General features: G+C 37.5%; 1 protein-coding gene across 1 annotated transcript in view; it reads left to right on the top strand.

Annotated features, from left to right (window-relative positions):
- The window catches only part of LOC106960554 (E3 ubiquitin/ISG15 ligase TRIM25-like), a 24,203-nt gene extending 10,594 nt beyond the window's left edge, over nucleotides 1-13,609 (top strand). The window contains exons 2-4 of the mRNA XM_015053694.1: nucleotides 1,210-1,220; nucleotides 7,133-7,137; nucleotides 13,582-13,609. Coding sequence (XP_014909180.1) covers nucleotides 1,210-1,220; nucleotides 7,133-7,137; nucleotides 13,582-13,609 — 44 coding nt within the window. The remainder of the gene's footprint in view (nucleotides 1-1,209; nucleotides 1,221-7,132; nucleotides 7,138-13,581) is intronic.
- Nucleotides 13,610-14,700: the final 1,091 nt, after the last annotated feature.

Raw genomic sequence — 14,700 nt, 5'->3', positions numbered from 1 at the left:
GCCCCCAACATGTGGCTTCACATTGCACTTCTCTCATCAGCTGGGTTCAGACCCCAAAGACAAATATGAAGACAAAGACAAAGGTAAAGAAGAGGAACTGGGGTCTTCCTTCCATGTGGTCAGCTGCAGAGATCAACGGCTCATTTCATGTTTTCTGAACGAATATTAAAGTTTTTAGTCTGCATGTAGAAAAAAAGCTGCCATATGGTGTAAAAAACTAGAATGGAAAACTCCTGAAATAATTTTAAATCTAACCATATCGATTTGTTATAACGTTCTAGACAAAGTCCTGACCTAAAAATAGTTGGGAATATGTGAGAATTTATATCAAGACAACACTTTCCATCCAATTTGAGCGAAAGCAACAAACATTGACAAACAGTTTAGTCACCAGAAGTGAATTGATATGTAATTATGGACCGGTTCTGTTCTTCTATCACAACTCGTTTTTATTCTGGGCCACATTGAGATGTGGAATGTTCTTAAAGGGCCGGTTGTGCCAGAATGTGTCGATAAACCCAATAAACAGTTAGAACTGTCTTTTCATTTCAGAACTACTTCTTAGAATATCAAACATCTTCTCACATCCACAATTTAACATTTTTTAGACTTTTGTTGCAATGAGAATCAAAAATGTCTGCTGCTAATTTAAAAATATTTCTAAGAAATGTTGCAATATTTGCACTTAGATATGATAATAAATGTGACTTCTACTTACTAGCAACTTAGTGTAGATGTGAAATATACTGCCGCCTGCAGGTCGGAGTTGGCATCACTTAAAACAAATGTTTTTGATCATTTTTCTGGAAAATTTGCCATAAAATGTGATGTACAATCTCAAAAAAATGACTATTTGTTGATTTTGTTTTCATTTCTTGTGTTCTATCGTATAAAATCCCACTAAAGTTCATCATCATTTTATAATAGTAACAACAGATTTTTACAGATGCATTTCTGGTTTTTCCTCCAGAATTATCGGTATTATTTGCAACACAAGGGGTGCGTTTTACAGCAGCGGCGGCGTCGGAGGAATTATTCACCATATGGTGTAATTGTATGCTTTGATTGTCTCCTACAAACGGAGCTTGTTGACAGAGCTAAGCAGAGTGAGTCACCTCCCCTCTGCGCCAGCTGAACAATATCAACTGACTGTCAGTTTGAGAGCAGATTCACTTAGTGTGAGTAATATGACATGATGGATCAGTAGAAAGCTGTTTCAGACAGAGCAGCATTGACTGGAGCTGCTTTCCAGAAAGATTCTCCTATGAAGGATCTAATGCTGCTGTCAGAGCTCAAAATCAGTCAAGTAAGCCTGTTATTTAAAGAGTTTTCATCTTCCAACTTCAACTCGGTCTTGATTAGATCCGTAGTTCCCATATAAATACAAAATGTGACGCATAGATGCAGAGGTGGGCAGAGAATCCAAAAATTTTACTCAACTAGCACAACTTCAGTAAAGGTAAAAATGTTTACTCAAGTACTGAGAAACTGATCAAAATATCAATAATTTTTCAAGTTTACCTCATCAGCCGGACCAAAAAGAGGAAATGTTCCTATTTTAAGAAGCAAAATGATTTATTTTAATAAAAATAATTACAAAATAAAGTGAAGTTAAAGAAAAATGTTTCCAAATCCGTTTCTTTCAATAAAAAAACTTAAAAACTGCAGGTTTGTGTCTGGTAAAGTTTTGTTTGTTTTTTATTCGGAGGGGGGGGGGACAGAAACTGTACTCAAGAAAGAGTAGAGATACTGCATAATAAAATTACTCAAGTACAGTCTGGTAAAAAATTCTCCTAAACTGACTTTTTTTTAAAGTTATTCAAGTAAATGTAACCAGTTGCTATCCAAATCTGCATAAATAATACTTTTTTTGTCTAAAAACCAAATAAAAGAACAAAGTATTAGATAAAAACAAAAAAGCAGGATTCAAATATTACAGGTGTCTGAAGCAGATTGACATTTTTTATTTAATCAAAGCCAAATGTATTACAACTTAAAATCTTGATCCATTGTGGTGTTTGGTAGAAAAACATATGTATCTTAATTTGATAATGCAGTGCATCTTCACCAGCGTTGCTCTAAATAGTAGATTGTATAATGACATCAGCAGTTGTGTAGTTCAACAAAGTGTTTGCTAATTGCTGCTGGCTAGTCTGAAGGAGTTACAGCTTAGAAACTGCAGCTGTGAGGAGGAGCTGCGACCTGAAGGCGCAGCTAGGTCCACCCAGGCCTTTTGCACTGCTCAGTGGTTGCCATGGAGATTAAGCTTCCATGAAAGAATCAAAGAGACACTCCAGGTATGTTTTTAATGTGGGAATAACATTATAACGCAATGTAAAGCTAAAAAATTTATTTTACACAATAATTTCCCTTTAAAAATTAATTTTTTAGCCTGAGGGTTGTTTTGAGATCCCTGCCGCTTTGAGTACTGCCTTTTCTGAACTAACCAGCTGTTTCTCCCTGGATGTTGCTGCTCATGGTTTATGACTCACACAGTCTAATGCAGCAGGGAGTACCAAATTAACTGGAAGAATATTAAACAAGCAGTGTGTCATGATGCCCTGTGAGCTATAAATCAGTGTCAATAGGGTGGAAGTGACAGTGAAATATACTGCTCAAAAAAATAAAGGGGACATTTCACTTTAATTTTGTGTGTGGCTCCAAATCCAGGCCTCCGTTGATTAATAAATATGATTTCCAATGATGATTTTTGTGTGAGTTTGTTGTCAGCACATTCAACTTTGTACAGAACAAAGTATTCAATGAGAATATTTCATTCAGTCAGATCTAGGATGTGTTATTTGAGTGTTCCCTTTATTTTTTTGAGCAGTGTATTTAATGTCATCTAATTCTGAATAGAGTCCTGCGAGGGCTGGAGGATGATGAGACTTCAAATGCAGTTCCCTCTCTCTCTCTTGAGCTGCTCTCGTGCATCATGAAATCCCCAGAGTGGAGCGGATGAAAGGAGAAAAACATAAACACAAGCATGCTACGGAGGACGAGCCGCAGCCCTGATGTCAGAGTCAGATTCTGTCACAGCAGAGAAAGAGAAAGAGACGCAGGTTCGAACATCCCCTCCTCCCAACGCGTCTGCACGGCGGCTGAAAGGCAGCTGTTCCCGGTTTGATTTATGGCGTTTTACGGCCGGGGAAATTGATTTGTTTTTGACACGACCGGTGAGAGGAAACACGCTTGTCATATTAATAGAGGTCCACATGGAAAAACTGTCCAACCATGTAGAAAAATCCAGAGTAACGGAAAATAAATGAAAGTTATGCATAATTCATGCAATAATTCAACATTGTTTACACTGGTGATAAAACAACACACGGAAATACTCTAGAAAAATACAAATGACAAAACTACATCAGAATCTGATCGGATTCGTTAAATTTAAAGATAAACTCCATGAGCAAATACTTCTGGTTGGGATTTAAACCCACAAACTCAAACAAAAAAATTTAATTTTACTGAAAATCTTTATTTTTCCCCAAGTGAAACATTATACAGATTAATTACACACAAACTGATGCTGAACCTGGAGCGCCCAGCCAGCTGACAGCTGCTGAGGGAGCTGGCCGTTAATACAGCAGGACATGTCCAAAAACGTCGCAGCAATTTTGCAATTAGGTCATGGTAAACCGAGCAGATATTTGAGATTTACACACTTCATTCTCACCTAAAAACGCTGTAAAAATCATGCTGTGTCACTTAAAGTGAAACATAGCTAAACAATTTGCCGCTCTTCACCGTCATTGCTGCTTTGCCTGAACGCCCGGTTTGGACCCGCAATGAATCATGGGATATGGTGGGCAGTGAAGGATACACCGGACCCATCCTTCAAATCTGGGGAAAAGGAGGAGCTTTTGAAGGAGTCTTCAAATTTGCATGCATTATGACATAATCAGCCTACAAATCTGAATTTGGATGCAAAATAGTACTTATTAATAATGCTTAAAATTATTAAATATTCATAATTAAGATATTTTTATAAAACAAAAATTATATTTTTTTATAAATACTTTAGTATGAAGAGTGGTTATCCAGAGAAAGTAAAAGAAACCCTGACCTCATGTTAGATAGTTTGGAGAAAATTGTGTTTTTTCGATGCAGTTTAAATCTTTTCAATCGTCAAAGTTTCTAAACAAAGTATCAGGCTGTAGGGGAAGTCTCTGCCTCTTCGGCTCTGCCGTACTTCCACTTTAACACTCTGCAACACACACACGCGCGCACACACACACACCTTTGGGCAATACAATGTTAATCAGTTGCGCTTTACAATTGGTAGACGGTCCTTCAAACTGTCGTCTGTGAGATTTCACCAGCAAAACTTTCCGAAACAAAACTCCCGACAAATATCCGCAACAGAGCCTTGTGTGGCACTTCTGCTCTGGCGGAGCGCAGGATCTCATCGCTTTAAAAAGTAATGAGGCCTGAGTGCATTGTCATGTTGTGGGCTTTGACAAATCAATGCTCTCAAAACTTCATTTGGAATAAATCTGCTCCCTTGTTTTTCATTCTCTCAAACAGCACCAACAGAAACACTGAAACGTGGACGGGGTAAACAACTCCATACCCACTACTTCACTTGTATGCATGCATCATTCATGCGACTCCTTCTCTCCCATTTCCATGTATATGTTTTACTGTCTTCTTAGTCAAACTGTCGCCCATAATCAAGTAGAGAATAGTAGGATACATTAAAAAGGGTTGTGTTAAATTGTTCACTCCGGCTATGTCAGTACCACAGAGAGAGAGCCCTGACAACAAAATGCACTCACCCTGTGATTGCCCCTTCGTTAACATCCTTCTCAGCCTTGATTACATTTTCTAAGCAGTGAGGGAATTTTTAGATTTCAGCAGCTCAGTCTGGAAACACAAACCAGAAGACTTCGCCAAGCAAACACCCGACGACAAAGAAATTTGTTTGTTTTTCAAGAGACAAAACTGAAGTGCAAAAAAAAATTATGTTATCATGTAAAATTATATTACATAACAAATTGTTCAAGAAATTATAGAGATAAACAATACTGTTGTTTCGAGACCATTTTTAAGTAATTTAATGGCAAAATAATACTGCAGGAGAATGTTCCAAAAATATCGGTAAACTTTACATTTTAATGAACATTTAACACTGGAAATGGAAGACATTTTAAATATTAAAAATAAACAAAACAACAAATAAAAATAATCACTAAGTCTTTGTAAACAAAACTGTCCTTCAAAAAAAAAGGCCTGTTGAGACAAAAGTACCAAACTGAAAACTTTTATCATTGGTAGAAAAAGAGAAACAATGAATCATGCCAATGGAAATAATTTGTTTTATTGATTATTGTGGCAATTCAATTCAATCCAATTCGATAAAGATAAATTTAAAATATAGTTGGATACTTGTTATTAATGCAATCAAGTTCAGTTGGATAAGAAACACAGTAGATAACTTCACATCATTGATATATTTGTTTGAACAGTAGCCTGTCACTTGCACTGAGTCATTTTCATTGCAGCAATCCCTTATACCGAGCAAGCATGTAGCGACAGTAGGAAGGAAAACTTTTCTTCAACAGGAAGAAAACTAGAACCAGAATCATTCTCAGTGTGAATGACCAGCTGCGGGTTTGAGAAGACAGAAAAAACACAAAGCAAAATAAAGTTTCCAGTGATTGCATCAATTTAACACTTTAGAAATAAATTTGTTTCATTTTTAAAAACAGAGATGTTTTTTGTTTGGCTGAATCAGTATTGGTTTATTTCACAGACTGTAGGGGAAACACTTTTATGATGCATCATATGAGTCACATGATCAACAATCGGCTGTTACTACTGGCAGAAACCATGAAGAAGAAAATGACAGGAAGTAGCTGGAGGCTCCTGGTACAGCGTGTTCTTTAATGACCTATCACATCAACAATTTGATTCGAATTGAGTTTCTTATTTAATGGGAACAATATAATTACAAAATTGTGGGGGGGTTTCGACATCAAAATATTGACATAATTTTGCGAACATTCTGTAATGAATACGCAGCTACAGAAGCATTTGTTTTTTTCTACGTTAAAGAACAGTAAAAAAATTACTGGTAGCAGTTGCTACCTTTTGTAGGAAGGAAATACAGCTAAGTGTTAATGAATCTGGTCATAGTTACTTGGGAACATGGATGGCCCAGTCAAAGTCCAGACATAAATCCAGCTAAGAATGTGTTTCAAACTGATGTTCACAGACACTCTTCATCCAAACCTGAGCAATTTCACAAAGAAAAAATAGGCAAAAATTTAAAGCAAAAGGTGGTTCCACAAACTACAGACACATAAATTCCAGATTAAATATTAATTTTGAGGTTGTAACTCAACAAAATGAGGAAAAGGTCAATTTTTAAAAAAAATAAATAACCAGAAGTCAAGCTGCCTAATAATAACTCAAGAGACTTTTCTAAATCATTTTCCAGTCAGGTGAAAATGATTTCTACTCCTGCTGCCTCCTGCAATTTAAACATTTGAGATAAAATAATGAATCTTTATCCTTGTTTCCTTTGTTTTGTCTCTCTAAGTTGAAGCTAAAACGAGTCCAGCTGTGAATCCTCCAGCGTCCTCACTAAAGGGGAAACATAATCTACAGAAAATGGACGATGCATGCATTTCTGTGTGTTTTTAATATTTTATATGTGTCCTGATGTGTTTTCCTTGTATTTGGAAGAGAAACTACCTAAGCGCTGACTCTGAGCCACTTTTGGAACTTACTGCTTTGTTTTTGTCTTTGTTTTGGACCAGGAGGGCAGAAACCTTTTGGCCGCGGTTTGCAGCTTGTGGGAAGGGTCTCGTTTGGAGAGATCTACTTTTTCTGGACGGACGCCTGCGTCAACCTTGCCAACCAGCATGCTGTGAACGACAGGGGAAGGGAAATGTGGCAGCAAGTTAAATGGAAAGAGCCTGAATTATGTGTCCAAAACAAGCTTAAGGTTGCATTTTCTGTCACACTGACCATAATTTCTGCGTAATTGAACGTGGACAGTCTTCTAATAACTCATATCAGTCGATCTTTGCTAATAAATGATCCCAAGAGGATTCTGGCAAGCAGTAAATTTGACTCAAACTTTGTTTGAGGCATCACATTGTTTTAGGACTTTTATCAGTGTCAGGACTGCTGTAACAGTGATGAGCCCAATCTGAAGGATAATAAAATAGGAGTCAGCAATGATGACCAAAGTGCTGCTCCAGATTGAGTCTCATTTGTTTGTTAAACAAACCTTTCACAGTGTACAATATTAATGTTTTACATTGTCATTGACTTATAAACATGGTTCACTTTTCTCACAAGTACTAACTTCACACATTCATATTTCCATCCTTCACTTAGCTGAAGACAACCAAGGTGTAGTGTATCAAAAGGGATAAATCAACTGCACTTAACTGTATACTAATTAGCATAAGCACCAAAATGTACTGTACACCGATTTTAACTGAATACCGATAAAAAAAATAGTTTCAACTTTAAACTCAATTCCCACACTTCATGAAAAAGAATAGTTTTTATACCTTTAACTTTGGCTGGACTCACTTTACTCTCATGCTTTGAGTTACTTTATGGATCAACAAGCAACTTGCACTGAATATTATTCAAAATAAAACTCCTAAAACCCAGAGTCAGTAAAATATCACGGCCTTCTTACCGCCTTCCTTCGCGGGACCCAGCGCGGGTTGGCATTATACCAAATTTACCCTCGTCTGATAAAACTGCCAACTATTGGCAGAAAGGTACATAGAAACCGAAACACAGAGCTATATACTGGTCAAATAAGAGGTAAATATCTTACAGAGTAGTTTTGGTGTGTTTTTACCGTGTACTGACCTGAAGGATAATAAAATAGGAATCAACAACCGTTAGCATCCAGATTCCGTGAGGCAAACCGGAAGTCCGCCCCAAAACCAACCCGGAAGCAACGCCCCCCAAACAAAGGTTCCGCTTCGCCTCAACTGCTCCCATCCCAACCTCAGGAAAGCGCTAAAAATGCAGGCAGATTAACGTGCCAAAATGCAAACGAAATATAATTTCATTTCTTGAAAAAAAAAAATAGAATAAATTATTCATGAAAATATTTCAAAATTATAAAACAACCAAAATAATGTGGTGGCATTTGTAGGTGCATCACACTCATGATGACTAGCATTAGTTTTAGCTGTAAGTTGTCAATATAGCACTAAATCTTAAATATATAATACATATTTATATATAATATAAGCTGTACAATGTACTGCATATAGTAGTAAATGTAAATGTCAACTCTACAACAACTAGATAAGGTAAGGAAAAAGTTTTAATTAAGAAAAAACAGCCAGGGAGAGAGAAGTAGTTCAGTTATACTAGCTTGACTTTGACAAAACATAATACTGTAACGGACTGAATGTTATATTCTTTCTGTGACAAATGTTTGTTTTTGGTGTCGAATCCTGAAACACACAGTGGGGTTGTTGTCAGTTGCTATGGCAACGAGTCTGCGTGTAGCGCAGCCGACAGAGAGCGAGAAAAAAATATTTTTCAGGTGTTCTTTAACGGTTTTTCTACGTTATTTTTCCCTTTCCCTTTAATAATACATCTAAAGCTTTAACTTTGTTAACGGAGTTGTTCTACCGCGGCAGCGCGGCTATGAATAGCATGTAATGAAATCGTCTTTTTCCCCTCCAGGGTTGTGCGCGAAATTACCGGATGTAAATAATAACATGCGAGGAGTCCATACTGCTTCATATCACGCTTGAAGCTTATGGATAAATGCATACTAATGCAGCAGGCTCACCTGCACGCATGCAAATGATAAAAGCATAATTCCTGCGGTGACAGAAAGAAGGTGCATCTGTGGGCAGTGGGGCGGAATCAGTTTCTGCCTGTCACCGGTGATTGGCAGAGGTGCAGGCTGCAGCATCCAGGAGAGCTTTGTTCTCTTGGATGGTACTGTTGAACAAACATTAGGCTTGCTAACCTGCACTTCAGAGCTCCCCCTCAGCTGCTCAGACATGAAACAAAAACCAAAAAAAGGCCTTTCTGTAGATGCAGGGATCATACTGTAGTGAAGCACACACTCCTCAGATGTAAACCTATTGAACTGTCGTTTCACGGGCCGCTTCAACTGGCCTTGAAAGCAAGAGATGTAGTCAAACCAAACTCTTATCCAAGCATTTAGAAGAACATATTTCAAAACACGAGGAGCCAAAGAGCTTTAAAGGTTGATATTACTCCATTTTTTAACATAAGTTTGACAAAAGAGTTTATCCAACGTTTCTGGTTCATTTAGAAATCTAAATAGCTTTAAAATAATCCATCATACAGCATGTTGTGACAAATCTTGTCCTATTAAGAGACTAAATTCTGTAGATTACCGGATAATGACTGAATGTGGAAACAGAAGCTGCGTTCCCATTACAAAAGTGTGCCACAAATTGAGTTGTTCCCATTAAAAATGCAATAAAAATTACATATAAATAAGTTTGTTTGCGCAATAAGTCTTTAAAGAATATGTCGCACAATCTTCCTCTACTTCCTGTCATCTTCTTCGTGGTTTTCACCAGTAGCAACATAAATATTTATGTGCTTAACTGCATATCAAAGTTAGCTATTAGAAATTTTTCATTTTTGCCATTTGGAGAGATTGATTTATGAGCAATAAAATAATCAGTTGAGATAGGCAGAACATGCATACGATCTTGTTGCGTTTCATTTTAAAAGTAAGAAAAAAGGACAGAGGAACTCCCAGAAGCTGTGAGAAGATGGCGGGCGCGGCTTAAGTCGGTGGATTTCTTGGCTGAGGATGACTGCCTCCTGCCAAAACAGCAAAGCATTTCAAGCTAAGGGCCACTGCAGGAAGGAGTTCACATTTTGATCTCTGTTCCTCCTCCTGTGATGACTCCTCTGAAGTGGGGATTCAAGCACACAGCACCAAAGACGGAAAAAATCTGAAAGGATCCGAAACTTCAATCTGCAGACGGAGGTCACACAAGATGAAGCAGTCAGAGAGAGGAGCTAAAAGCGAATGATCACAACTAATCAGGTGTCAAAGAGGCAGCAGGAAGCATAAATAAATCAAAAATGAGTTTATGTAATAAGATGTGAGAATAGGAGGCAGAACCGACCTCACACTGTAGCTGCCATGTTAGATTAAAGCACCAAAATGTGTTCAAACATCTGACAGTGTGAGGCGGTCAGCCTTTATTACAGCAACATAACATCCCATTTCCAAGGGGAATAAATATGATGTAACACAGGATATCATGTCTCTTAACCTCTGTTCTCCATGGGAAAGACAAAAGAACATGCTAATCAAGTACAGCAGATCTTCATGTGATCAACAACCGGATGTTACTACTGCTGGAAAAGGCGAAGAAGAAGACGACAGGAAGTGGTAGGACGATCATGGCGCTACATTTTTTCTTAAGGACTTATTCAGGTGTAATTTTAATTGCTTTTCTTAATCCATGGAAACACCACATATACAAAACTGTGTTTAATAACATAAACAGAATATCGACAAACCTTTGCACACATTTATACGTGACTTTCTATCAAAAAAAACAAAAACTGTTACCATGTTAAGAGGCAAAACATTTGTGTTTTACTGTCCCAGCATTGTCATGTAAACAGAACCTTAGTCGTTTGCTCCCCATGGGGGGCCGATAAGTGTGACAGACGACGTAAATACAAGTAAGAGACAGTCGGTTGTGTTAGTGTGTGCTGGCCCTGAGTCAGACTAATGACCTGTCCAAGGTGTTCTCCTGCTGAAACAGACTCATGTGACCCTGAACAGGGTTTAGTGGGAACACAGAGTGACGCTATCAAAGCAAAGCCTCGTTAGGGAGAGGTAAAGTTATCCGACGAAAACAAACAACCACCAGTCCTAATAAGCACTCTGATCCTCTCAGCTCCTATCAACAAAATACACAATCCCTTCAGTTCATTGACCAGAACTACACAAAAAATGCTAATGCAATCAAATCAGATCCAACGTTTTTGAAAGATGGAGCGCAGACTGCAGAGCCAATCTGTCTAGACTTTGCTCCAGTAACTCCACAACTGGAGCTGAAACAACTTCCATCCCTCTGCAGCCTCAGCGTTCACACTTTCAGCCCTGTGAACGGCACCTGGCCGGTCTACCTTGAATGTGAGACCTTGCTGAGTTTCTCAGGAGATGCATAAACACAGAACGCTACGAGGATAACAGCTGTGGTGTGATGCCTGCAGAGTCTCGCTGCCAGCCCATTATCTGTGTTACCAGACTTCAGCGCCTGCCACTGCAGCAGCACCCAGGATTGTTTGTACAACAAAGGAAGCAACAATTTTTCTGTACAGCTCAGGTTTTGTTCAAACTCCTATATAGTCCACAACAGACACTTTCTGTCACTCTGGACTTCACAGAATACATTATCCATCCAGGATAATTGAATTATTGCATCACAGATGACCTTGAAAAATGAAACAACCTTGAGCTAACACACAGTAATGCTTAGAGTATTGATCTGCTGATCATACTTATGATACAACTGGTCTAGTTTCTGCAGAGCTATTTGTCCCTACATGCACATCTATTACTAAAATCTAGATCTGAGGGATGACTTACCAACACAAAAAGTAGAATATGTTTTATTATTCTGCGTCGCATTTTCTTTACAAAAATGTTAGTGAGCAATTAAAAAATTCCCAAATATTCTGATGATATTCTTTGCAGAGATGTTGACCAATACTTGTTTACAAGTCCAAGTCAAGTCTTTTAGGGGCAAGTCAAATAATGTCAAGTCTTTTCAGGTACATGTCCAAGTCACATAGAAATCCTTTATAGGCCAAGTGCAAGTCATAGAGCCAGTTTTTAAGGAGCAAGTCAAAGTACAGTCAGACGTTTTGGGTCCAAGTTCAAGTCAAGTCTTAAGCCCAAGTCATTAAGCTAGTCTTTAAGAGGTAAGTTCAAGTCATATCTATTATGGACAAGTCAAAGTAATGACTTCAGGGAATGTCCAAGTCACGAGTCAAGTCCAAGTTATGTTTCAAGACTTTAAGGGACAAGTCAATTTATGTCTTTAAGGGGCAAGTCAAAGTTACGTCTCAAGTCTTTTCAGGAACATATTCAGTTCACTTACAAACTTCTTAAAGTCCAAGTCATGGAACAAGTCTTTAAGAAGCAAGTCCAAACCTAGTCAGATTTTTGGGGGGACAAGTTCAAGTCAAGTCTTAAACCCAAGTCATGTTCCAAGTCTTTAAAGGGTAATTACAAGTCCTGTTTGTCAGGGACAAGTCAAAGTTATGTTTCCAGTCTGTGCAGGGAAAGTACAAGTCACGCATAAACTGTTTATAAACCAAGTCCACGTCATGTTTCAAGTCTTTAAGGAGCAAGACCAATTTATGTCTTTTAGGGGAAAGTCTAAGTAACGTCTCAAGTCTTTTCAGGTACAAGCTTAAGTCACATACAAACTCTTTATAGTTCAACTCATGGAACAAGTCTTACAGGGACAAAGTTTATTTGGGAGCAACGTCAAGTCAGGTGGTTGAAGAGTAGGTTGATGCTAAGTCTTAACTCGAAGTCAAGTCTCAAGACTTTGAGGAGTGAGTTTAAATCTTTGAGGGGCAAGTTCAAGTCTTCATGAGAGGCTGCTATGATCCAATATTCATAATTTATAAGAGACAATAATCATTTATTAAGTTTATTTATGCTCACTGGCTTACTTTCTCCTGAGATAAAGATTGTTAATGAGACTTGAGTCTTTGTTTTTGTGACTCAACAGCAAAACTCACGTAATCATCTCTGATTCTTGGCACTTTTAGCTGCATCCGTCCAAACTCGATTGTTGTTTTGTTGCTTTATTCTCCCATTAAAGTAATTTGTCCCTGTAAAGAATAAAAAGTTGTTCAGATGATGAAAAGAAGACGACTTCAGAGAGTTTTTATTGAGTTTCTGCTGCGTGGTGAATGAAGCCAGCCATCGCTCCCCTCCATGCTGTTGCGTTTTCTCTGCCAAAGGAGTGGGTTTGGCTAACAGGTGTTGCTGTTCATCAAGCAGACTGGAAATACCTTTTCACGTTGTGCTTTGAAAGGCAGTGAAATAAAAATAGATGTGCAGGGAAAGCAGCCATGTGGTTGGTTCGCCCTACTGATCGGCTTCTAAAAACGGTAGCTGCAAAAATAGTGATTTGACGGATTAATTTTTCAGTTTGACATGTTTTAATGACAACCAATAATTAAAGGAGCCAAATGAAAATTATTTTTTTTCCTTCCTATCTTTTATGTACTGTGTTAGTTGTTTTCTTTTTGTTATTATTTGATTTGGTTTGTCTAAGACTTTTTTTTTTTTTCAAAACTTTACAGAATAATTTCAGCTCCTTTGTCTATCTGAAGTGATTCGTCAATGAGTTCAGGTATTAAATTGGAAAGTCTGGCCTTCAGATTTATTCCCACCTATAACCTGGACCTGTTGCCTAGCAACCGTGGCCAAACCAAAAAAAAAAAAAAAAACTGGCAAAAATGAAGGCTGTCATCTTCCTGAGTTTCTTTTTTCTTATATAATCTTTTATTTAAATCATTTTTCTTTGTATTTTACAAACATTTTATTACGATGGAGGCCATAGTAAGAAAACAATAAACTCATAAAATTAAGAGAATAAACTCAGACGACACAGTCAAAATAATTTGAGAATAAAGAAAGAAAATATTGCCACCTTGTTATGGTAACATTGACTTTATTTTTGAAATTATTACATGTATTGGCTTTATTCTCGTATTATTTTGAATTCATTCTTGTACATCTTACTTTATTCTCATATTACGACTTAATTATTACAATAAAAATAATTAAATCAGAGAATAAAGTTGTATGAGAAAGTCATATATTATAACTTTCTTCTCATAATATTGACTTTACTCTGAAAATAATGACTTTATTTTCATATAACAAATTTAGTCTGTTATTTAGACTTTATTTTTTTATTTTTGGCCCTAGTTCTCCACCATATTTTATACAAATAAATACATAGATTCAAATTATAAGAGCCCTCTCACTTTAATATTTAAATTTTTTAACCACCATATTTTAATATACTTCTGTTTAAACCCAATATTAATCCTTTTCTCCCTCCAGATTTGTCCTCCATTAAACAAAACTCTCCAATTGGACCCACAGTGAATCTGTGAATAGGCTGGACTACGAAGGATAAACCAGATTGTCGGATGCTTTTGCTTTCAAATTTGAACCTCCTTCATCGCTTTGTTGTGACGTAATCGGCCTTCGAAGGATGCAGGCTCTGAATTTGGGCACAATTTTGTCTTAACTAAGTTTGAAGAGACGACAAATCTTCATAAAGTGGGAGGCGGCGGCCAAACTCACAGCTACGCTAACGAGAAGGCTACCCTGCAGCGAATGAGCTTGTTTTAAGTAAATAATTCCTTAATATTGACGAAAAAGTTATAGTTCCATTGGTTGAATGTTCCACTGCACCGTTACCTAGCAACCCCAGCCACGCCCATCCTGTCGCCTAGCAACCCAATTTTACTTCCACTGGCAGATTATTTCACTTATAACAAGACATTTTTCCCATGTTTTAAGATAATCTGTCAATGCAACTAGAACTTTTACATCAATATCAAGGAACTATTTACCATATTTTCCGCACTATAAGGCGCACCTAAAAACCTTAAATTTCCTCAAAAGCCGACAGTGCGCCTTATAATCCGGTG

Source organism: Poecilia latipinna, unplaced genomic scaffold (assembly GCF_001443285.1).
Source record: "Poecilia latipinna isolate Pla-1442-1.1 unplaced genomic scaffold, P_latipinna-1.0 Scaffold1195, whole genome shotgun sequence".
Classification (NCBI taxonomy): Eukaryota; Metazoa; Chordata; class Actinopteri; order Cyprinodontiformes; family Poeciliidae; genus Poecilia; species Poecilia latipinna.
Note: the sequence above shows the minus strand (reverse complement) of the source record. Positions and strands in the feature narration are given on the sequence as shown.